Below are 23,231 nucleotides of genomic sequence, written 5' to 3'. Positions count from 1 at the left end.
GTGACGGGGGAGCCCAGCCCCCGCCCCACGGGAGAAGGTCTGGCGTGGCCACGCAGCCGTGGAGCAGGGCGGGCGTCTCTGGGTGCTGAGGGGAGATGTGTTGTGGCAGCTCCCCTGCTGCCCGAGGCCCGCCTGGAGCCAACACTGCTGGTGGCTTTAATTGCTTTCACATTCGATAGGCTGGCCTGTGACAGGCCTCTTACACCCGCCGAGCGGCCTCTGCACCCCAGCCCCCCTCTCGGCTAGGAGGCCGGGCCCGCCGCCATTCCAACCTGGGAGCCCAGGCTGGGACTGCAGGCTGTGTGCCTGGTCCCGGCCGCCATCTGTAAAATGGGACAGGAGGGAGGGGGCACAGGACCCCACCACCCGTGGGAGACAAACTTTTCTCCCTGCCCCTCACTCCTCTGCTCTGCCCATGACTCTGATGGATGCAGAAAGGCGCCCTGAACGCTGATGTCTCTCTGGGAAAAGCCGAGCACACATACGGTCCTTCTGAGGCTTCGTGGGGACCAGTCTGCCAACCACTGTGGGGTCTGGCCTGAGCCTCTGTCCTACCTGGATACCCAGTCCTTCCTGGGGTGCAGGCAGCTGGTGAACAGGGTACCCCTAAAGGCTCCCTGTGAGGCTGGCCTGGGCACTGGCTCAGCCACCCCGAGGAGCTGTCACCAGGAGGGCCTTGGTGCCCTTCAGCCCTTGGAGGAGAGGTGAGGGGCCAGGAACCCCTGGGAGAGACAGATGAGGAGGAATCCTTACAAAACAAAACATTTTTATTTGGTCCATCGGAGCCTGAGTCTGGAAACACCCATGGAGAATCATCCTACAGGGATGGTACTGACAATTGATAAAATAGCCTCTGTGTCAGAAGAGCTGCCGTATGTACAGGGTTAAAAATACTCACAGCTCAGAGTAAAAGGAGAAACATAAAGGAGGCCCAAAGGGGAGTCTAGTGCTTCTGGGTGCTTCTCCAGGTGTAAACCCACCCCCTCTACAAGTCCCATGGGAAGCGAGGGGCCACAGACTGGGCCACCCGCTGCCTGGGGGCTGCAGGACAGTGAGGCCAGGTGGCCCAGGAAGCCGGCCTCAGTCATCCTCAGGCAGACACAGAACTCAGGGCTGAGCAGCCACAGGGAGGACGCTGGGTTTCTGAGGCGTGGAGGGGCTGGGAAGGGCCACACCCTGCATGTGCCTGGACAGGGCTGGCCAAGGATTTCTCCTGGACTGTTCCTCCCAGCAGAGGTCAGGTGGTGCTGAGGACAAACCCCCTCACCAAGCACAGGGCTGGGCCTGGGCTCAGGACCACCTGACCCACTGCCCCAACCCCAGCCTGGGGCATGGCTTCGATCCTGGCTGGCGCTCCAGGAATTGCATAGTGTCCCTCCCCACCCCTGCTTGAGCCCGTGGTCGCCAGGCACCTGCCTCCTGGGACACTGCTGGGACTCCAGGAACCCCTGCTTGCCTCATGAGGGCTTGGGGGAAGATGGGACCTAGGGACAAACTGGGGAGAAAAGGCTCCTGACCTCGTGCCCCACAAAGGGGGTGGGTCCCTGCTCTCACCTGGGGTTCTGGCCTCTGACCTTCACAAGGGGGTGGTCCCTGCTCTCATCCTGGGGCCCTGACCTCTGACACACCAAAAAAGGGACTGTCCCTGTTCTCATCTGGGGTCCTGGCCTAACCCCACAACTGTGGGTAGTCCCTGCTCACCCCAGGGTCCTGGCCTCTGACCCCCCAAAATGGGGGTGGTCCCTGCTCTCATCCTGGGGTCCTGGCCTGACCCCAAAAAATGGAGGTGGTCCCTGCTCTCATCCTGGGGTCCTGGCCTGACCCCACAAGGAGGGTGGTCCCTGCTCACCCCAGGGTCCTGGCCTCTGAGCCCCCGAAATGGGGGTGGTCCCTGCTCCTATGCTGGGGTCCTGGCCTCTGACCCGCCAGATTTGGTTTTGTGAATGGAGCTCTTTGCTGCCTTACCCAGGCAGGAGGCCCCAGGCCATGGGAAGGGGCAGCCTTACCTTGGCCCTGGCAATCTGAGCCAGACCTCAAGGTGGGCTGGTCAGAGAAGCTGGCACACAGCTCCCTCGAGCTAGAGGCCGCTTCGAGGTATTCTGCTTGGTGGTTATGAGGCCCTGGGTAGGAGGGAGGGGCAGGAAGGAAGGCCCAGGGGAAGATGCGCCATGCCGCTGGCGCTCCCTGGGTGGGGGTCCTGAGATTCTGGTTCAAGCATCCTATGTTGGGGTCTCCCTCGTAAAGTGCGTGTGGGGGCAGGCAGGTGGGGGCAGGGTGGTCACAGCGGCCGAGGCCCATGCAGGCCAGCGACCTCGGGCGTGAGTGGGGGGCTGTGGCTGCCCTTGGAGGCCGTCCAGTCACTGAGGAAGGCCTGGGCCGCCTTGCGGTGCGCCAGGCGGTGGGTGATGGAGAAGCCGGCGTTGCCCTCCAGCTGGGACAGGATCACCAGGACCTGCCTGGGGGAGGGGGGCCGATGAGGGCCTGTGGAGGCTGGGGGCCGCGGGGCGGTGGGGGGGTGGTGGTGCAGGGGTGCCCACCTGTGCAGGGGCGGCACACTGTCCTGGGTGCGCAGGCTGCCACGCGTGGACACCACGTTGAAGCTGTCTGAGCAGTCGCACTGCACGTGCAGGTAAGACTTGGGGTGCCGGTTCTCCACCACCACGATGAGCCCCGCCCAGCCGTGCGTCAGGTAGTAGCAGGTCATGCCCTCGCGTCCCTGGGTGCAGGTAGTGCAGGTGTGGGTGGGTCGGTGGGCAGCCGCCGCCCTCCCCCTCCCCCCCCCCGGACCCACGCCAACCTCGTGCCGCTCGCCCCTGCTCTCCGTGAGCAGGATGATGGCGTCCGCCAGCGTGGTCGGCTGGGCCTCCACGGGCTCCACCATGACGAGTCTTGAGCTGTACACGGCCAGCACGTGGCCGGGTGGCTCCGGGGTGCCGCGTGGGACCCCTGTTGAGGGGCCGGAGACTGTGGGGGACACTGGGTGAGGAGAGCGGGCAGACCTCCCCGCTGGGTGCAGGCAGGGCTGTGCTGGTGTGGCAGGGCGGTTACCCTGCAGAGTGGCCGGAAGGCGTGGGTGGGGGTCCATGCTGGGCCTGGGTGGGGCAGGGGTCCCACCAGCGGGCCTGGGTGGGGGTTGTGTGAGCGGGCATGGGTCACTCACCCTGTGCGGCCGGTGGGCCCGGTGCGGGGCCCCAGTGGTTGAAGGCACAGCACACCACGGCGTACTCGCCGGGCTCCAGCATCACGTCGCAGTTGACAAACTTCTTGACTGCACGCTTGCTGTGGGCCAGCAGGCGGCCCAGGCTCAGGCGGCCACCGCTGCCGAATGAAGCCCGGAACACCAAGACGCACAGGTCCAGGAGGTGGCTGTCCACCGAGTCCGTGCGCCTGCAGTGGCCCACAGGGGTCACGGGTGGCCAGGCCCTGCCCAGCTGTCCTGCCCCTTCCACCCCGCCCCACCCCGGCCAGGCCCCACCCCTGCCGCCCCGCCCCCACCCACCTGCTGCCCTCCTGGAAGAGGGCGAACTCCAGGGACGCACGCTCCAGCACCGTGAGGGCCGTCACGCCCACCGGCCCGCTGGCTGAGCTGGGGAAGCAGCCCTGCACACGCGCCTCCTGCCAGTCCGAGTGCACCTTGCAGATGTCCACGGAGTCAAAGTACCTGGGCAGCAAGAGGACGGCCCTGCTGAGCAGCCCCCACCCTCGCTCCGGACACGGCGCTCGTCCCTGGGCAGGGTAACCCCAGCAGGCATTCTGCCCATCGGGATCTCTTGGGATCAGTGTCCCAGAAGCCCTGGTCTTGGCTGTTGCCTGTGGACACCACCAGGGGGCGTGAGGCCCTAAGGCTGACCCACAGACAGAGCCCTGGCAGAAACACCCCCACCCTGTGCTGACCCGGATTCCAGGATGGACCAGGCCTCTGGTTGGCAGGAAGGACAGGCCAGGCTCCCCGGGGAAGGACACCGCATACACTGGGGCAAGCAGGGCAGCCGTGGGGCCGACACTGGACATGGCTGCCCAGCGTCCAGTACCTGATGAAGTCGCTGTACTCCATCCAGAAGACGCCTTCGCTGCTGCCGTGCGGCATGAGCTCGCTCCGCAGATGCCCCGGCCAGTGCGGCCACTCGTCCGACCAGCTGCCGTTCCAGGAGAAGCGGCCCCACGGGTTACGAAGGCGCAAGAGCCTGCGGACCACAGGGTTGAGGGCCACGCTCATGCCCCCATGCCCCTGCCACATCCACACACCCACACTTACCTGGAGCCCTGGACGTCACGGACGTCCAGGATGGAGTAGGCATGGCGGGGGCGCAGGCCCAGGCTCTCGTAGGTGGCATCATCCACCTTCATGTTGCCTCCCCCACAGGAGGCGCCCATGAGGAACCTGTGCAGGAAGAGCAGCCCCGCTGGCCTCAGTAACGGGCCTCAATGACGGGGGGGTGGGGTCACTCTCCAGGGGACCCCTGCCGGCCCGGACCTGCCTCCGGGGAGGTGCAGCACGAGATGGGGGGCCCTCCCTGCCTCTGGGAGACCCACGTGAGACACATGGGACTCAGGAAGTGCTGGCCCAAGAGCTCAGAGGGCTTGCGCTGGGGGACAGGCAGACCCAGGGCCCTCGGAGGCCTGGTGAGGCCGGCTGATCCTGCCAGCTCAGGGCTGCTGCTCCCTGAGGGGTGGGGCCGCCTAACTGCCCAGCAACAGCTGAGTGCAAGGGTCCTAGCACCAATGAGCTGTCTCTCCCAGGCCTGGGGTCCGGGACCCCCCCCCAGACACTGGCCAATGCGTGTTGGGGCTCAGAAGTCCCCCCGACTCCCCCCACCCGTCTGCCCCGGCTGCTGCCGCCAGGTGCCTCTGTGGGGCTCACTCCACACAGCTCCATGAGGACGCTGATGGTCATCACCGGCCCAAGTCAGGACAGGGCCTTCTAGGTACAGGCCAACGGACAGCATCCTGCCTGCTGCTACCCTGCCAGGGCAGGTGGGACGGCCAGTGCAGCTGGGGAGCCAGGCTCCAGCTGGGGTCAGCCCATGCCCGAGATATCTTGTGAGACGTGGTACAAGTCAGAGGGCGCTGGCCCCGCCTCTCCCACCACTCCATGCCCCAGCATGGCCGCTCCTCTTACCCAGCCTCCTTAGAACTCAGCATTTTGGCCCAGATGAGGTCAGTGTCAACTGGTTCCTCGCGGGGGTTAGTGGAGCTGACCTGCAAGGCCAAGCTCTCACAGGGGGCGCCGGTGAGCGTGGCCAGGCCCTCGATGGCGCGCCCGGCCTGGAGGGCAAAGTAGGAGCCGTGCAGCTTGGCCAGAGCCTTCTCGATGAGGGCCACCCACAGCTGCTTGCGCTGAGCCTGCAGGGGGGGCTGGAGTTGTGAGGCCTGCTGCCGCCCGGCCCCCGCCTGCCACCCACCCCGTGCCCGCCGGCGCCACCTGGGAAAAGAGGAGGAAGCCGGCCTCGTCGCAGGGCAGCATGTCGTCCACCAGCACCGTTGTCCATGTGCCATCCTTGCAGAGCCGCACCTGGTAGGCGCCCTCTGCACACAGGCTGCGCGTGACCATCACCCGCTCGACCAGGTCCGGCCGCTCGGCCAGCACCGCCAGCGCACTCAGGAACCTGCGTGAGGTTGGGGCTCACGGAGAACACGGCCCGCCTGCCTGCTGCCCACTGCCCGCCCCGAGTGGGTGCCCCAAACTCACCAGCAGTTCCCCAGGAGCCCCTGAAGGATGTCTGAGGGCCGGAGAGTGTGGAACACGGACCACAAGGTACTGTGGTCCCTGAACACGGAGCAGTTGATCTCGTGGGGCCGCAGCCACTGTCGCACACGCTGCTGGACGCTGTCGCCCACGGGGAAGCCCACAGACTTGGGCCCAGGGGGGAAGCTGTCGTCCACAAAGTTCACGCCATTCTGCAGAGACCATGGCCACAGGCTCAGGTCAGGCTGGACCCACTGCCCAAGAGAGCACCCTGCTGCCTGAGCCCCAGAGGAAGAGGTGGGCACATGTATAGCCCCCTGACCCTTGTGGATGGCTTGGCCAGGCAACAGGTCAGTGGGAAGTATGTGAGCCCCAGGGAGAGGGTGCAGCGCCCAGCCTGTAGGCTGCGTGGTGGGCATGGGTTGCAGGGGGCCTGGGTGGCCTCCCTGCACAGCCCACTGCACTGAAGGCCCCAGAAAGAAAAGTGGGGGGACCTGACAGGGGCAGGGCAGCCAGAACACAAGCTCCTGGATGGGCTGCCAGCATTGACAGAGGGTAGCAGCATGAGGGGGAATGGACACCCTCTCCAGGTGCCCCTGGGGGTGGGTGATGCCCTGGGCTCAGGCCTCCTGCAGCTCCAAGGGAAGAAGGCATGAAGAGGCACCCCAACCCTGAGTTTCAGCAGGGTTTCTGCGGCTTCGGGAAGCACCAGGCCTGCCTGTTGGCGTGAAGCCGCTACCTGTCCCCACCTCCCTGTGGGGCCACCATCTGCAGGAACTCACAGTGGGGCCGAGGGGTCAGGACCATGGACTGTAGGGTCATGGACCCTTGTGGACACAGACGGAGAAGGGTCCAGCACACTCAGGCGAGCAGTGACCTGGTGGCCCCACCCAAGCTCAGGGCCGGCGGGTGCTCTGAGCTTCGGGAAGAGGGTACCACACTCCCCCCAGCTGGAGAAGAGACAGTGGGGGAGGACAGACGATGCAGAGGGGCCTCACCTCCCGGCAGAAGGCCACAATGTTCTCCCACAGGGCCTTGGCCTCGCCCTCGTCCGTCTGCCGCCGCTTCTCCACGTGCATGCTCTCCCTGCGTCTCAGGGGTGCTGCACCCCGGCGCTGGGTCACCAGGAGCTGGGGGGTGTGGCAGGCGGCACAGTGCTTGGCTCGGGGCGTGTTGAGTAGGGTGCAGGCAGGGCAGGCCCACTGGCCCGGGCGCTCAGATGGTGCTGTGGGGAAGAGGCGGCCAGCCCTGTGGGCCAAGCAGGGCCCGGGCTTGTCCACGCTGCAGTCGGGGCTGCGGGTGGGAGGCTCGCCGTGCTCCTGGAAGCCATGCAGCTTGGAGCAGCCGCACGCTGTGCAGCGGGAGGCAGCTGTGGGGTTCCTGAGCGTGCACTTGGCACACGACCAGGTAGTGAAGTCAGGGCTGGAGGGGCTAGCGGGCGTGTAGCGCACGGTGTCGCTGGCCAGGTCAATGACGTCACTGCCCAGTGTGGCGCCACCAGCCTCACAGTGGGCAGGGCTGGCGGGACCAGGTGGGCGCAGCGTGGTGCCACCCTCAGCTGCCTCTTCCTCCAGGAAGCTCAGCCGCTTGCCCGACAGTAGCTCCGCCAGGCGGGAGGTCCCGGCCGCGGTCCGCCCCAGGCCCTGGGGGGGCCCCTTGGAGCTGGCAGAGGGCGAGGGCTGGGTGGCCTCAGGCACCGGTGGCTGCAGCTGGGGGGGCACCTCGCGGCGGCTGCGAGGCACAGGGTTGTTCTGGAGGGTAGGCGAGAAGGGGCTGAAGGGTGGCCCCCGGGGAGGCTCCTGGTCCGCAGCAGAGGGAGGGTTGGCATCGGCACCTTCCCCGGGCTGGGGCGGGGCAGGCATGACGGGGAAGCCTGCAGGAGCCATGACTTCTGGGACCACCAGGGCCTCGGGAGGAATCCTGGGCAGCGAGAGTTTCCGCGGCCCCCCACAGGCCGAGCAGGAGCTGGCCACGGGCGTGTTGTGCAGTGTGCAGCGCTGGCAGGCCCAGCCACTCCCGGATGCGGCCGCACTCCCCTCTTCCCCCTCCACCTCCTCCGGCCGCCCCCCAACTGGCTCCATGGCCGCCAGCCCTGCCGTCCGCGCAGGCCCTGCCTCCTCCCCGCAGCTGCCCTTAGGCTCCGGCAGGACCCCGTTGATGACGGGTAGCAGGGAGGCCCCGGGGATGGGCTCGGGGGCAAAGCCACACACTTCGCAGGCCGCCCTGCCCAGGAGGTTGCGGAATGTGCAACGGGTGCAGGGCCACTTCTGTTCCTCTACGCTGAGCCGCAGGATCTTGTCAAGGTCAGGCTTGTGCCGCGGGGCCTCGCAGATGGAGCACTGGCGCTGGCCGGCCGGGTTCAGGAAGGTGCAGCGTGCGCAGGACCACTCCCCGACCGCAGCCATGGGCCCGGGCGAGTGCGTGTGGCTGCAAGGGAAGGCCGCGGTCAGTGATTTTTGACAAGGGTGTCAAGATCATTCAATGGGGAACAGACAGTCTTTTCAATCAATGGTGCTGGGAAAGCTGGGTTTAAATGCTAAAGAATGAGCCAGAACCTTACCTCATGCCACATTCAACAATTAACTCAAAATGCATCAATGACTTAAATGTAAGAACGAAAACTATAAAACTCTTCGAAGAAGAAAATGGGAGTAAATCTTCATGACCTTGGATTTGGCAATGTATTATTAGATACGATACCAAAAGTACAGGCAAACAAAGTGGAAAAAAAAGAACTTCATCAAAATTAACAACTTCCATGCTTCAAAGGACACCATGAAAAAAGTGAAAAGGTAACCTAGAGGAGAAAATACATGCCCATCATCTATTTCTGATCAGGGTCTAGTATCCAGAATATATAAAAAGTTCTTATAACTACACAACAAACAACCTGTTTTTAAAAATGGGCAGAGATGGGGACTTCCCTGGTGGTCCAGTGGTTAAGACTCCGTGCTCCCAATGCAGGGAACTGGGGTTCGATCCCTGGTTGGGGAACTAGATCCCGCACGCCAAAACTAAAAGATCCCACATGCTGCAACTAACACCCAGCACAGCCAAATAAATAAATAAGTATTATTAAAAAAAATGGGCAGAGGACTTGAGGAGACTTTCCCCCAGAGATACACAAAAAGCCCATGAAAAGATGCTCAGCACCAGCAGCCATCAGGAAAATGCAAATCAAACTACTACAAGGTACCACCTCATACCCAACAGGGCAGATGGTAACAGCACTGGCGAGGATCTGGAGAAACCACAGGCCTTCCCTACGTTGCTGGTGGGAATGTAAAATATTACAGCTGCTTTGGAAAACAGTTTGACAGTTCCTCAAGAAGTTAAACAGACTTACCACAATTGTGACCCAGCTATTCCACCCCTAGGTATATGCTCAAAGAATTGAAAACTGGTGCTCTTCACAAACACACATCCACACATGCTCATGGCAGACCTGCTTACAACAGTCAAAAGGTGTAAACAACCCAAGTATCCATCAATGAATAAATGGATAAACGAAACATGGAGTATCATTCAGCAACCAAGAAGAACGAAGCACCAACACACAACACCAACGAGCCCCGAAAGACACAAGAGGCCACATGCGGTGTGATTCCACCCACAGGAAATGTTCAGGACGGGCAAACCCAAAGGCAGAGAGGAGCCTGATGGTTCCTGGGGGCTGAGGAGGTGGGTGGGAGCAGGGCTCTGGGAGCCTCTGGGGTGGGCAGAGCTGGCCCCGCAACCCGCCTCTTGAGGACTAACCCGGGTGCGAGGGGCGTCCACGCTCCACACACACAGTCTCCTACCCTGACTGTAGCTGCTCTGCTTGGCAGAAAATTCAACTGTTATTTATAACAAGGCATGAAGCTTGTGCTTCTTATGGTATGTTTGTGCCAAATCCTTCAGGAAGAAAGAAAAGTTCCCTCTTCAAAAAAAACAAACAAGGGACTTCCCTGGTGGTGCAGTGGTTAAGACTCCGCACTTCCAATACAGGGGGCCTGGGTTCGATCCCTGGTGAGGGAACTAGATCCCACATGCCGCAACTAAAGATCCTGCATGCCTCAACTAAAGATCCGCATGCCTCAATTAAAGATCCTGCATGCCGCAACTAAGACCCAGCTCAGCCAAATAAATATTAAAACAAACAAACAAACAATGTCCCCCAAGCAGCGCACTGTTCCTTGGCCCAGAGCAAACCGTGAAGCTGCCTTCTCGGGCGTGTGGCTGAGACTCACAGGCTGCCCACAGCACCCAAGTGGGTGTACGGGCCCTGGGGTGACCAGCACGGGGGTGGGGCCTGGCCAGGTCAGCTTTGGCCTTGGCTTCTGCACTACCAAAAGCCTAAGAAATCTGCCTGGAGATGACTGGAGCCTCCCCCGCTGCTCCCCACTGAGAGAAGGGCCCACGGTCAAGGCATGGGTACATGTGTGCCCACACAGACACACACGTGCACACGCACGCTGGGTCCTGGGCAGCCTCCACGTGGGCCCCAGGCTCAGAGGATGGTCTTTTGCCCTGGGTGCCCCACCTGGCCTGCAGAGCTGGTCTGACGCTTTGTGGACCACCTGCTCCTGGCAGGGGTGTCCAGGGAGAAGACTTGGGCCCTTGCCCCCAGCACAGGACAGGTGGGCCTGGGGCCCTCCTAGGACACACCTGCCCTCAGCTCCAGGCCCCTGGTGGTCCCAGACATGCTGAGCAGACGCAGGAGGGGGAGAGAGCCCAAGTCCCACCCACTCTCATGACCCAACAGCTGGCCAGTCCCTGGGCCGGATGAACATGAGGCCACACCCAGGACACACAGCAAGTGACACCTGGAGGCGGTGGGAGCTGTGCTCCCTCAGGGACCCCTGCGGCCCACACCTCAGTCTGCACCTCAGCGTCACCAGGTGGGCGGAGATGAAGTGGCTCTGGGGTCAGCGACCAGGTGTCCGGAGGAGCCCTGGGCCTTCACCCCCACCCCCTCAACTACCCTGCTCTGGTCTCCACACACAGGGTCACCCTCACGGCCACCTTGGTGTGCTGGGGGCCCAGGACCTGGATCCCTAGAGTGTCCGAGGTGAGGCCAGAGCACCAGACAAAGCCTGGAAGTCAGAGACCAGCATACCGAACTCCAGGACACGGGCGTTACTCCGCACGACAGGAAGGCCAGCCAAGTGGGAAACGGACACGAAATACCTGCTTTGCCCTCAATTCCCTGGGGCTGCAACACTCAGCTCCAGTTCAAAAGGGAGGTGATGGAAGGGCCTGGGACACGCAGGGCCTGCAGGAGCCTGGGGACGGCCTTTTCCTCCCCAAAAAAGCTGAGAGGAGTAAGTGTTGTCCTCACTCAAGGACCCTGCTTGGTCAGGCCAGCAGACCCGAGCCCAGGCTCCCAGGCAGGATGTGGCCACCTGACCCCCTGCTGGTTCTGAGGGGCACGTGGGCCCCTCCCTCCAAGGTCATCCTCAGCCAGCCTTGGGCTGTCCTCTCCGCCTCTGTGTCCCCAGGGGAGGCCCGAGCTCGTAGGTGGTGGATGCCCGTTACTCCTCAAGGCCTCGCAGCTCCTGGCCTGGCTTGGTGGTGGGTGTCACGCCCAGACCTGGAGGCTCTTCAGTGAAGGGTGGGCGGCATGCGGCGGGTGTCCTCACGATGCCCGGCGCCCATGAGAGCAGGGGAAGAGTCAGCCGGACCGTCTGCACGTGCATGTCCACGTGTCCAGGTATGGGTGTGGGGAGGGGTCCTGGCAGCCGGCCTTTCTGCCCCTCTTCCTGCATCTGTGGCGCCCAGCCCCCCGCGCCGCTCCTTCTAGTGTGCATGCTGGGTGTCTGGATTCCTCAAGGTCACTGGCAGCTCTTCCCACAACTTGCTCCCAGGGGCAGACAGTACCTGCCTGGAGTGCCAGGCCGGATGCGCCAGCCCGCGGAGAGGCCTGGCGGGAGGCCAGAGAGTAAGAGAGGGCGCTGCCTGCCCAGGCCACTGGCTGGTCAGTGTGAGCCAAGATCCAACAGGCACACACGCACTGGGGCACAGGGTCGCCACCTCTGCTGCTCACCGCAGCCCCCCCGCCCCCTGGACCCAGTAATTCTACCCCTGGCGATTTATCCTGAGGACATAAATACGCAGAAATAAAATAACACGTGTGCATGGAGAAAGGCGTGAAGAGGTGCACCAGCCACTGGGGATAAGCTGATCAAACCAGCATGAGCGACCACCTCAAATCACCAGGAGGCCAGGATCAGAACGGTGGGCGGTAACAGCATTGGGAGGGTGGGGAGAAACCAGAACCCTCCCTGCCCGGCTGGTGGGGATGGGAAACACTGCAGCCACTGTGGAAAACAGCCTGGCGGTTTCTCAGAAAGTTAAACATAAACTTACAATAAACACGAGCAACTCACTTCTATGTATCTACCCAAGAGAAGTGAAAACACACGTCCATGCAAAAACCGGTACACAAATGTTCACGGCAGCAGATTCATAAAATCCATGGGCGAAGAGCCCAAATGTCCATCAACTAATAAGCAGGTAAACTCCACACAGTGGAGCATCATTCAGCCATAAAAGGAGTGAAGCACTGATACTACACCGTGGATGAGCCCGGAAAACACAATGCTCGGTGAGAGAGGCAGACACAAAGGTGTGATTCCCTTGACGTAAAACGTAAAATGTCCACTTTTGGTCTCTGTGGCAAATCCACAAAGACCAAAAGTGGATGAGTGATTTCCAGGGGGTGGGAGGTGACCGCAAATGGACAGGAGATGGGGTCTCGGAGATGCTGTGAAACTGGATCACGCTGATGGCTGCACAACCGCACACGTGGACTAAAACCACTGAGCCGCAGGCTTAGGAACGGAGGGTCTGGCGGTGGGTTACGTTACACCCCGATAAAACGCGTCACTGATACAGTAACAAGCGAACTGAGGCGATCTGCTAACTCCTGGTCCCTGCCACCATCCGCTTCCCAGCACATCCCTCTGGACCTCAAGCCCTCATGACTCCGTCCACTAGGGTAACTCAGACAAGACCACTTATACTACCCCTGAAGCTTCCCAGGAGGCGGGTCCTGCTCCCACACGCCTGCTGGCCACCTAGACGGTGAGCCCAGAACATGTGTGGGGCCCACAGACACCAGGAAACTGTCCTGCACAAGTGGGCTGTGTCCGAGAGAAGTGACAGCCAAGGGCAGCTGGCAGGGGCCTTCGGGAGATGGAGGAGGGTGTCTGCTACCCACTAAGCCCAGGTGTGGGGGCCCAGGAGAGTGAGGCTGCTTCTGGCTGGAGGTCCGTGGACCCTGAGTGTCTGCTGTGCACCAGGTACCTCTCCCTCCAGTGAGGCCGCAGGACGGGGCAAAGGCGGGGGCGTCCGTGTGTGCGTGGCTGACGTCGGAGCCCAACTCACCCAGACGTGAGCAGTGGGCACAGTGCCCGGGCTGCCCCACGCCCGTCACCCCAGCACCCCAAGGGGAAGCTCTCCAGGTGATCCAGGGCAGCCAGGGTGGGTCTGAGCGTAGCCACAGCTGCAGCTGGCGGGAGCTGGCGTGTGCAGCCTTGCCAGCGGGGACCCACGCCCCCCTCTGCTCCCTCGCAGGCAGCCACATCAGAGCAGGGCACCACGCACGGGTGGGGGGCCAGGGCAGTGCCCCCCAAATCCCATGGGAAGCAAGCCAGCATTCTCGGTGCATGCTGTGCCCCTGCCCCTCCCCACCCAGCAAGAAGCTCCAGCTCCAGCAGACAAGCAAGCCCCGGGCTCAAGGTGGGCTGAAAGGTCCCGTCCCAACCACCTCCGACCAGCCGGGCGAGACCTGCAGCCCAGCTCCAGGAGGGGCCGGCATCCCGGGCCTTCTCTACTGAGTGAACAACCCCAGAGCCTCTCGGGTGTCTGGGGGAATGTGAGTCGCCAGAGGACCCTAAGGAACAGGGACCCCACTTCTCTGAAAGTCCCTCTGATGAGGAAGGGGCACCTGACAGCAGCACCCGCCCCTCAGGGCCCCTCGGGGCCACGCCATCTCCACCTTCTTACCTTTGGGCCCGGGGGCGTGGGGGCTGGTGCTGCCGGGTGACCAGGGTGTCACCCCAGACAGGCCCCCCAGGGCCGCTCCTACACCAGCCGGCCGCTGCCGGGGGCCCCGGGTAGGGCAGTCCCCTGGGGAAGCCGTGGTCCGACTCGGTCTCAGTGGCCAGCGAGGAGGCGGAGCTCCCCATGGCCCCCGCGACGGTGGCCACGCTGAGAGCCGGGCCTGGTCACATGTGGCCGGCGGCGGCTGGCGAGGTGGAGCATGGAGGAGGGCACCCACGCAGGAGACAGGGCGGCTGGGCTGGTCCGAGTCACACAACAACAACAGAAATGACACAGAGAATAAAGAGAGAGAAGAAACAGCGTGATTCACAGGCACCAAGCCCCCAGGAGCCCAAGGAGGTTCCCAGCACACAAGTGGCCTTGGGGTGGCAAAGGAGAGCCCAAACTAGGGGTCCCCACAGCCGGGGTCCCGACAGGGCTGCAGCCCCGGCGCACAGCTCGCCTCCGCCCTGGAGTGGCACCCCCTCTCTGCTCCCACAGGGGAGGAGCGGCTGTGCCACGGTCGCTGGCCAAAAGGGTATCAGCCTTAAAAGAAAGGATTTAGGGGATATTTAGCCAGAGAAAAGAAAAACAAGGGAGGAGAGCCCAGCGGGGCAGGTGAGCCCTGGCAGGACGGCCTCTGGGAGGGGCACTGGGCACAGTCCAAAGTCACAGGGAGGTGCAGTCGCCACCATGGCCCTTCCGAAGGGACAGCTCCCCGCACCCAGAGATGGGTGACCAGGGAGGGACCCGGGAGGCTGCCCGCCTTCCAGGGGGAGGCCAATGGGCCCAAGAGCATCCGCCCTGAAATGGGAGGCCAGGTGCATCTCATTTCAAATAAGGCACGTTCCAGTCAGGTTCAGGGAAGATGCCTGGGCCAGGCTCTGGGCCAAGGTGGGCGTCCAATTGGCTTTTTGGCCAAAGAGGTGACCAGCAGCCCTGCCCCCACCCCCAGGTCCACCGTCACCCAATGACACCCTTCTCCCAGCTTCCAAACAAGTCCCTTGGACACAGGGGCCAGCAGCAGGGGTGGAAATGGTGGACGTGTCCTTGCACACAGGCAGGCTGGAGGGCGCCCAGGCCTCTGAAGCACTGGTCCATGCTGCGTCCAGGGGACACGGGTGGGGATGCCCACACCTAAGTGACTAGCAGCACACGCAGCTCTGGAGGCTGAAGAGGTGGAAGAAGTCTGGGCCCCTGCCCCGTAACGGCTTCAGTCAGACCAGCCGAGTCCCCTGTAGCAATACCGTTCACCTGGACCCTTCCCTCCAAGGGACATGGACAGGATAGAGCAGCATAGGGCCCAAAAGGCCTGGAGATCCCGAAAGTCACTTACCACTCAGGCCTCCCCTGCTCAGCACGACCAGAGCCGACGGTGGGGGCAGAGCCCCAGTGGCCTTTAAAGCCAACACTGCCCACCTGGACCCTGAAGGAAGGGCTGAGGCTCCTGCCGACAGGAGTGCCGTCCAGTGGGAGCATCACACGAGCCTCAGGTGTCATTTCTAACCCTCCGACAGCCACGAAAGAAAGGCAGGACAAGTAAACGGAATCTCTGTAGCATATGTTACATCACCCAACACGTCCAATGTGCTGCCAGGTCGGTTTGGAATCAGGATGAAACCCGCGTGAACCACATACCACCTATGCTGAGTTGAGGTCCTTCCTCTACTGTGGTTGATGCTCACCTCCACGAAGATGGGCCACACTCCAGGGGCAGCAGCCATGGCCGCCCAAGGTTTCCGTACTGGGCTGTGCTAGAGCACACTCCCAGTGGTCACGTCCATCTCAAGCAGGGTCACTCAAGACACCTGCCTCTCCCATGATTACGAGTCGGACACCACAACAACTAGAACAGCCCCCCTAGGTTCCTGAACCCCACTCCACATAGGAACCCTTCGTGGGAAAAGAGTCCAAGCGTTTCTGACACTCCCCTTTCACAGCCAAATCCTGAGCAGGTGAGGGCTTGAGCTGAAGCTGAGCCCAGTGAAAGGTGTCCATGGAGCAAGACTACTCAAGCCTGGGTCCAGGCCTGTGTCCACTGTGAGAACAAAGGACGGGTGAGGGTAGACAGTCCACCTGCAGCCAGGTCAGGGCTGGCATCACGTGTGCCTGACGCAGGTAGAGCTGAGGGAAGAGTGAGGACACAGCCCTGGACCTCCCGGGGGCCTGTGGGCCTGGCTCGCTGGGAGGAAGGAGCACCAAGGTCCTGTGAGGACCCGCCTGCTCTTCACCGACGCCCTTAGCCTCGGGGGACTGAGCACTCAGGCCTGTCACAGACACTTGGGGTGCACGCTGGTGCCCCTACCGCATGTGAACAGCACACGAGGCACCAAGAGGGGCCAGCTCTGCACCCAAGCCCGGCAGCAGCTGTACCCCACGTGCCAGCCTCCCGACACACCTTCAGGAAACTCCGACCCTGCAATCAAGAGGGTTGGGGGAGGGTGACCTGGAAGGGCCTCTCTGGGGAGTTCTGGGGATGGCAGCACCAACACCCCCACACCCTGCTCGGCCCACCGGGGTGATGGGGAGCCCTGGCTGCCTGGCCCAGGCCCTGTGCTCCCGCCCCGAGTCAGGTCCTTTCATCCATGCCTTCTTGTGTCCTTCACTCACTCACCAGCGCCCAGGCCGCCTGGGCTCCGACGGCACTGCCCAGGGCTGCTCCCTGGCTGCTCTGTCTCAGGAACAATGCAACATAATCGCGTCTCCCGGCAGAAGCCTGGGCTCAGACGCTGGCAATGGCAGCCTCCTGAGGGCCCGAAGGGTGGGTGTGCCTGTCCCACCGCCCAGACCAAGCCAGTGCCTCCTTGCCCTTGTTCGGGAACCGCTGCCCTAGATCTGAGCGGGATGGTGGCCTAGATCTGGCCTCAGGGAAGTGCAGGCATGGGGCTACGGCAGCCCCCCACCCCCCACCGGCGTTACCAGCACTCTGCAGCGGCTGGGGACAGCAGGGGACCCTCCCCCAGAGTGACAAGAGCACGAAGGGCCGGACGAGGGTGACCCCTCCTCAGGACCCTGCGTGGGACGCGCCTGTCTTGGTGGTGGCAAACCGGGTCCCGGGGGTGACACCCCACAGCCTCACCCAGCTCACCTCGTCCCACTGCCCTCAGGGCACTTCCCACGGCAAGTTACCCGACTGAGGACTAGGGCTGAGCCGACACCTGGCAGAGGCTGAACCCCAGGTCCAGGGCGGGGAGGCACGGGATCCTTACTCCCTGTACCCCCAACGCTCCGGGGGCTCCCGCGAGTCCTGCGGGCATCAGCACAGGCTGCCCCCGCCAGCCTGTGGGGCGCACACACAGGGCACCAGAGTCCCATGGGACAGCCAGGCTCTGCAGACACGGGCCGCCTGATGATGCTTCCACACGCGTGTACACGCTTCGCCCAGCCGTGTTCACGGTGTACGTGCCCCACGCCTGGCTGGTTTGCCATGTGCCAACTGCACACCACCTCCCACTCAGGGCCCCGGGCGCAAGTCTCGTTAAATCTCATCTTGTAACGACGGTGCTTTCACAACTGCAGCAACCCCAACAGGCCGCCCAAAACCAGCCAGGACAGGGCATGGAGGGAGAGCAGCCGTGAGGGGACCCCAGGCTTTCCCAGAGCATTGATCCCTGTGCCCGGGTGCCCCAGCTGCACCCACCAGATGTGAAGCCTGGTACTCCTGCCTGAGGGAGGGACAGGCCAGGACAGTGAATGAACCCACCTACGTCCCTTCCAGAAACCGGGCTGGGACAACACCCCCCATGCCAGGAGGGCCCTGTCCCAGCATGGGTGGGACAGCATCCTCCCACGGCCACCCTCGAGGGGTCAGGCGCCCATATCAGCAGCTCATGGGCCCAAACCCGCAAGGTGGGAGGGCAGTGGGGTGCAGAGTTAGGGGCTGGGCCACTGGGGACGTGGCGGCTCTACCTGGGGAGCACCAAAGGGACAGCAGACACAGTCCAGGAGACATGTCTGCCTTGCAGTGTGCCCGGAATGCCGGGACCACAGCCCCAAGCTTCAGGGGCATGGCGGCCTGCAGGGCTGTGAGGACCAGGGTTCTGAGGGGGGTGCCCACACCGCTCCACTGCAGCCGGACAAATCCACGGTGCTCGTGCCTGGGCTCTGCCTTGGGAGGTGAGGCTTCGTGGCAGGTTTGCTAAGAGCACATCCACCCAGAGGGCATGCCCTGACCCTCTCCTGGAAGGGTCTGGACTCTGGCCCCTGGAGCAGCAGCCCCAGCCCCCAGGCTTATCGGCAGGAGCCAGAGTCCGTCGGAGAGTGGTGTCGACCGGCCACGTGACTCTGCCTGCCACCCCGAGACTGGGGCCAACCCCGAGGCAAAGGCCACACAGAGGCCGTCCCACCTCCACTGCCCCAGGGAAACACTCCCATGGGAAGTGGCCAGGGACCATGACCCTTTAGAAGCTGCATCTGTCCCTCACCCAGAGGTTGGAGGCCCCAGGGGCGTGGCCTGATTCAGCTGCTCCTTGCTACCTGGTCCAAGGCCACAACTACCTCTAGGCCAGCCAGGGCCATAGGGAACAAGGCCTCCCTCAGCCTGGCTCTGCCCATGGCTGGGGCCACCAGGGAAAGGTGCCCAGGTGGGGCAGAGCTCTGGGCAAGCAGCCAGTAGCCATCGAGACTCATCTGGACCCAGGTCCTGGCACCACCTGGCCACTCCAACTGCCCACAGGGCACATGTCCCCCTGCCAGTCTTTTCTAGGAGTGCTGTGAGGCCCAGGTGCCCTCCCAAGCCGGGCCAGAACCCCACAACAGCATCGTCAACCTCTGAGAGGAGACTGTGGAGGTTCTGCTGAAAATTGCTATCAACGCCCCTAAGAACCAGGTCCAGGAACAAAATGGTAATGAGCACTCCCTGTCATCCAACTTGGGGAGAAATGCTGGAGCCCCAGATCCCTGCCTGCACACACTCTAAGGTGGCCGCTCTGCTGGCGTTTCTGGACTTCTCTGTCTGTCCAGCACCTCAGCCCTGAAGCATCCAGCCACAGGCCAGAACTCAGGGCCCCACTGGTACTGGTCACATAAACGACCAGCAGGTGTCAGGTGGGATTTGCTCTGCCTCTAGGGCCCCTGCTTTCTGGGGAGGGAGGAGCGGAGACAGGCCCCTCAAAATCAAACCCGTGGGTGAGGGGCAGCTTGTCAGCACGGAGGCTGGAGGACAAGCCATGGGGGTCTGGGCTGCCTCCCGGAAGGAGACAGGGTCACAGCCTGTCCTCTGGCTTTGGAGTCGTACCCGCCTCAGTCGTACGTCATGAAAAAGAAAATTATTGTCAGGGAATCAGGGATGCCACCAGGATCTCGTTTCTAGTTCACGAGTTCACTGCCGTCTGATGATGTGTGTGCTTGGTTTTGGCACTGCCACATTTCTGTTCGCCAAGTGGCAGCAGGAGCAGCCCTGGCCCGGGCAGCCCAGTGACCTCGGGCCTCGAGGGTGGCAGAGCCACCTCACAGTGAGGGCACTGGAGCCTCGAACTCACCCCAAAGGGAGGTACCTTTTCAGGAGCTGCAGGGGCTCCAAACACGCGGCCTTTCCCCTTCCGTGGGGGGAGGGGCAGGAGGTCCTAGAAGTGTGGATGTGGAGGGGTCGGGTGTGGGAGGACTTCCCCTACTCTGGCCTTGGGCCAAGACGACCCAGAGGAGCAGAAGCCATGGATGCCTTCCTCGGGACAAAGACACCATGACTCTTGTCAGCAGCAGCTATCAACCTATTCTCCTTCTGATATTTTGCAGCACCATCCAGGCATGTCCCCCAGCCTGGCCACCAGCAAAAGGGGGTTGCAGCACTTGACCTCAGGGAAGCAGACAGCAGGGTGTGGAGCAGTTGCTCAAGCGAGATGGTGCTGCCAGGACAGGTAGTGAGGCCGTGTGTCCCACTCGGCCTTGTGCGAGTCCACCCTGGGTGCCCCAGACAAGTCCTTACTGGAGGGACAGCACATCCCGCAGGCATCGGGAGGCCCCATGCTGCTCTCCCACAGCCCCCGGCTCCCTGCACTGTCCTGGCAGCACCAGCACAGCCATCTGCAGAGTGACCCAGGATGACAGGGTGTGGCTGGGCAGGTCTCCAAGCCCAAACTCCACCCACAGCCTCCTTCCAGCTCATTCAAAGAAGGTGGAGGCCAGTGACCCTTCCTCATCCATGAGAGGCTGAGAGGGGCCATTCTGGATGCCTCCCCCTCCAACCCCGGAGTTCCCCTCCGAGTTCAGAGCTAGGTCACCAGAGCTGCCTGCCAGCGAGCAGCTGACAGAGGATGCTCGCTGACCACCCTGCCTTGGTGCGAATGGGGCAGTGCTGGGCACAGGGGGAGCTGGGGACAGCCAAAGGGATACCACAGGCCTGCTGGGCATTCTCGGCAGAGCGGGGCAGGGGGTGGGGGGAGTGGTCCCTGCCTGTGAACTTGGCAGAAAGGATTAGGCAAGAGAGACAAAACCATATTCCTGCTTTGGGATGCTCCTGTGGGTGCCGGGTGGGAGGGCCTGAGGCAGTCCAGGCAAAAGAGCAGGGTGAGGAGCCAGCTGACCCGGAGGCCACGGAGCACCCTTGGTCAGGGTCTGGGCTGCACCCCTTAGGCTCTTCACCAACCAGCTCAGGCCGGTGAAAACATCTGTGGTTTCAGAGAATTTTTAGGGCAGCAGAGCCCTTCTTCTCAACTCCATGTATAAAAGACAAACCGTCGGGGGCGGAAGGAAGAGGCTGAAAGGCATCCTCGTGGATCAGAGACCTGGATGTGCAGCCCCATCCAACCCTCCCCAACAGCCACAGCTGCCCCTCAGCCTCGGCCTCCGGGTCTGTAAAGTGGGACTTAGTAGAGTGCTACCTGAGAGACAGGGGCCCAGAGAATTTCATGCAGGGCCTGAGAGCAAGGAGTTTCAGCAAAATTACCCCATCAAGAAGGGCAGAGGGGTTTGGAGCCATCCTCCGGATGCAGGATCGGAGGGCCCAGCCACTTCCTGCTCTCAGAGCCTGTGGTCTGGGGGGGGGGCTCAAAGCAGAGACACAAGATCCGAGACCGAAGGTCCCTGTCTAAAGCTGTGCAATCACTGAGCTTTGGGCCCAGCGGGGCTTAAGCCTGGCTCTCAGTAGGTCACGAGGTCACCAGCCTGGCTGCTCAGGGGAAGCAGCTCTAGAGAGTTTCAGATGCAGAAGAAAAGAGGGGTGCTCCTCCCGGGAGCAGAACGACCTGAGAGGAAGTAAGGGGAGCTCAACACCAAGGCCAGGCTGAGCTGGCCTCTCCAAGACCTGCTCCCACCAGCCAGGCTGCAGAGTAGTGGCTCTCAGGCTCCCCGTCCATCTGGGGCCCTCCTTCTGCAACTTGGGCCAGGGAAACACTACCTCTCTCCCCACATTTGAGAAAAGCACTCAGAAGTGGAAGGATCGACTTACCCCCTCCCCCCAGCCTCTGGGGGCGGGAGGGTGATTACCGGCATCCTCCTAACAGTGGTTCACACAGTCCCCCAGACCCAGGCAGAGGGAGGAACTCAGGGATCTCCAAAGGAGGGGCTCCCAGGAAGAGCTCGGAACTACCAAGCACCCAGCTGAGCCCGTTTCCCTCACAGGACGCCATGGCTCCGAGCCACAGGACCCCAAACTCCCAGGCCTGGCCTTACTGGGGTCCTGCTGCCTGGAATCCGGTCACAAATTCCTGTGTGTTAAGGGGTCCCGAGAGCCAGCCCGGTCAGGGCCACTTGACCACACAAGGCTGCGCTGGTCAGGGTCAGAAGGGCCCCTCTTGTGGGCAACAGGAAGAGCTGGGTCAGCCGGCAGCCTAGCAAACATTCTCAGGGCCACCATGGGTAACTTTTCGGTTCGCTCCAGCGCCAGCAAGAGAGGGACGGGAGGAGGAAGTGTGGTTGGTGGCCAGTGGGCACACAGGGCGCGCCTGCTCCCCCACTCCACGGGGCCGCCCCGGGACACATCCCCTAACGTCGCCGGGGCCGGGACACTGCCCGGAGGTAAGGGCACTCAAGGGCAGGAGGGGCTGAGGCCGCCTCCCGTGTCCTTATCACCCTGGGCTGGTCTCCCCCTGCCCGAGGTCCCGCCGGCTCCCCTCTCCAGCAGCGCCCCCAGCCCGGCCGGGACCGGCCAATGCCCAGGAGGCGCCGCCCGTCAGCCACGGCCCCTCGGGGGTCCAGGCCGTGCCCCCGGCCCTGGCCTGGCCCAGGAGTGGGACTCACCTCCGCAAACCCGCGGCGCCTCCTCAGTCCCCGCGGCCCGGGCTCGCTCGCCTGCGCCGGCCAACCCACAACTTGTTCTCGGAGAGCGGGCGGGCCCTCTGCCGCCGGCGCGCTGCCCCGACGGCCTCCCGCGCTGAGTGGCGGAGCGGGCGAGCGCACCGACCCGGGCCGACCCGTCCCGCGCAGCGCCCTGCGCCGCCTCCGTAGCGTAGCGCCCTGCCGGGGCCCCGCGGCTACGGCGCGCCCGGGGCGCACGCGGCGCTGTGAATCCCGCGCCCGGACTACCACTCCCACAAGGCGGCGCGGCGCGCGAGGCAGGCCGGGAGGCGGAGTCCGGGGCGATGGCCAGTAGCCGCCTCCACTGGCGCTCTCCGACTTCCCGGGGCGCCCAGGGAGGTGGCCGAGCCCGGTCCCTGGCGGCGCTGCGTGCTGAAGGGGGCCCCGACGGGACCGGGACTACAACTCCCAGAATGCCCCGCCGGGAGGAAGGGGCGGGACCTCCAGCCCTCCCCGGTCGCGGCGCTTCCGGTTGCCGTGCCGGTAGGCGCGGGGCTGCGGCCGCTGGCCTCTCTCGGGCACCTGAGGTCTGCGGTTTCCGCAGACCCGCCAGCTCCCTGACGGGGTCCTTCTGGACTTGTCTGCTTCCTCGGGTCCCCGCAAAGGCTTCATGGTCCGAAGCTCCGGTTCGCTGGGACCGACCTGGGCTCACCCAAGGCCGCGCCACTCAGTGTGAGTTGGGCACGTTTCTTGTCTGAGCCCCAGTTTCTCCTCGGCCACCGGGGAAACCAGCACGCCCGCGCCGCTGGGAGGACGGAGGGAGGCGCAGTTTGGCGCCTGGCAGGAAGGAAGCCGGTGTGGTGAGCGGGGGGCCTCTGAGCAGAATCCGCCCCCATTCGCAAAGAGCCTCCTCAGGGGCGGCCGCCCCCTGCCCTTTGGGCAGCCGGAGGTCCCTCTGTCGCCTAGAGGCTGTGGAGGCAGCAGGACCTACTGAAAGAGCTTTGGTGTCAGCGGTTTACCAGGCACAAACGAAGCACGGAGAAGCCACGGCGGGGAGTGGGGATGCTGAGGGCGGAGCTCCAGGGACCGTGGTATTCAGGGGCGCGTGGGGATCCTGAGAAGGCACGGCCCATGCAGGAGACACGGAAGCAAGGCCCCTGAGCTAAGACAGATTTAAGGAGAGTGGTTGTGGTCCAATTCTGCCTCCAGATGGAGAGGAGTTTTGCAAGGGGAGGTTAGGTAATGTTTGCTCCAGCGTCCAGTCAGTAGGACCTTCAGGGACAGCGCTCAATGCTCCTGGAAAACCTCCATCTTACTCTCCAGGTGCTGCAGCCAGGACACCCACGTC

The 23,231-nt window shown here is 63.2% G+C and overlaps 1 protein-coding gene across 3 annotated transcripts; it reads right to left on the bottom strand.

The window, feature by feature from the left end:
- Positions 1 to 749: 749 nt before the first annotated feature.
- CAPN15 (calpain 15) lies at positions 750 to 22,126 on the bottom strand. 3 transcript variants are annotated; one of them, XM_068566151.1, is made up of 13 exons: positions 21,887 to 22,126; positions 13,676 to 13,970; positions 6,685 to 8,113; positions 5,690 to 5,898; positions 5,423 to 5,606; positions 5,120 to 5,343; positions 4,256 to 4,381; positions 4,032 to 4,184; positions 3,500 to 3,661; positions 3,161 to 3,387; positions 2,798 to 2,964; positions 2,538 to 2,716; positions 750 to 2,456 (listed from the first exon to the last, which is right to left on the bottom strand). In XM_068566151.1, exons 2-13 carry the CDS (start codon positions 13,855 to 13,857, stop codon positions 2,279 to 2,281), a joined length of 3,420 nt encoding a protein of 1,139 aa, XP_068422252.1. In that variant the 5' UTR covers positions 13,858 to 13,970; positions 21,887 to 22,126; the 3' UTR covers positions 750 to 2,278. The 3 variants fall into 3 exon arrangements, with proteins under 3 accessions (XP_068422252.1, XP_068422254.1, XP_068422253.1); XM_068566152.1 differs by having other exon boundaries at positions 2,359 to 2,452; XM_068566153.1 differs by lacking the exon at positions 13,676 to 13,970.
- Between the last annotated feature and the right edge of the window lie 1,105 nt (positions 22,127 to 23,231).

The sequence above is a fragment of the Eschrichtius robustus genome, chromosome 16, assembly GCF_028021215.1.
Source record: "Eschrichtius robustus isolate mEscRob2 chromosome 16, mEscRob2.pri, whole genome shotgun sequence".
Classification (NCBI taxonomy): domain Eukaryota; kingdom Metazoa; phylum Chordata; class Mammalia; order Artiodactyla; family Eschrichtiidae; genus Eschrichtius; species Eschrichtius robustus.
This window is presented reverse-complemented; position numbering and strand designations above follow the sequence as displayed.

What these genes read in the sequence shown, in the direction of transcription:
- CAPN15 (XM_068566151.1), bottom strand. Translation starts at nt 13,857, where the DNA reads ATGGGGAGCTCCGCCTCCTCGCTGGCCACTGAGACCGAGTCGGACCAC. An exon ending in CCACGCCCCCGGGCCCAAAG is followed by an intron (nt 8,114 to 13,675) that starts GTAAGAAGGTGG and finishes CTTCCCTTGCAG; the next exon opens with CCACACGCACTCGCCCGGGC. An exon ending in GAGTACAGCGACTTCATCAG is followed by an intron (nt 3,662 to 4,031) that starts GTACTGGACGCT and finishes CTTGCTGCCCAG; the next exon opens with GTACTTTGACTCCGTGGACA.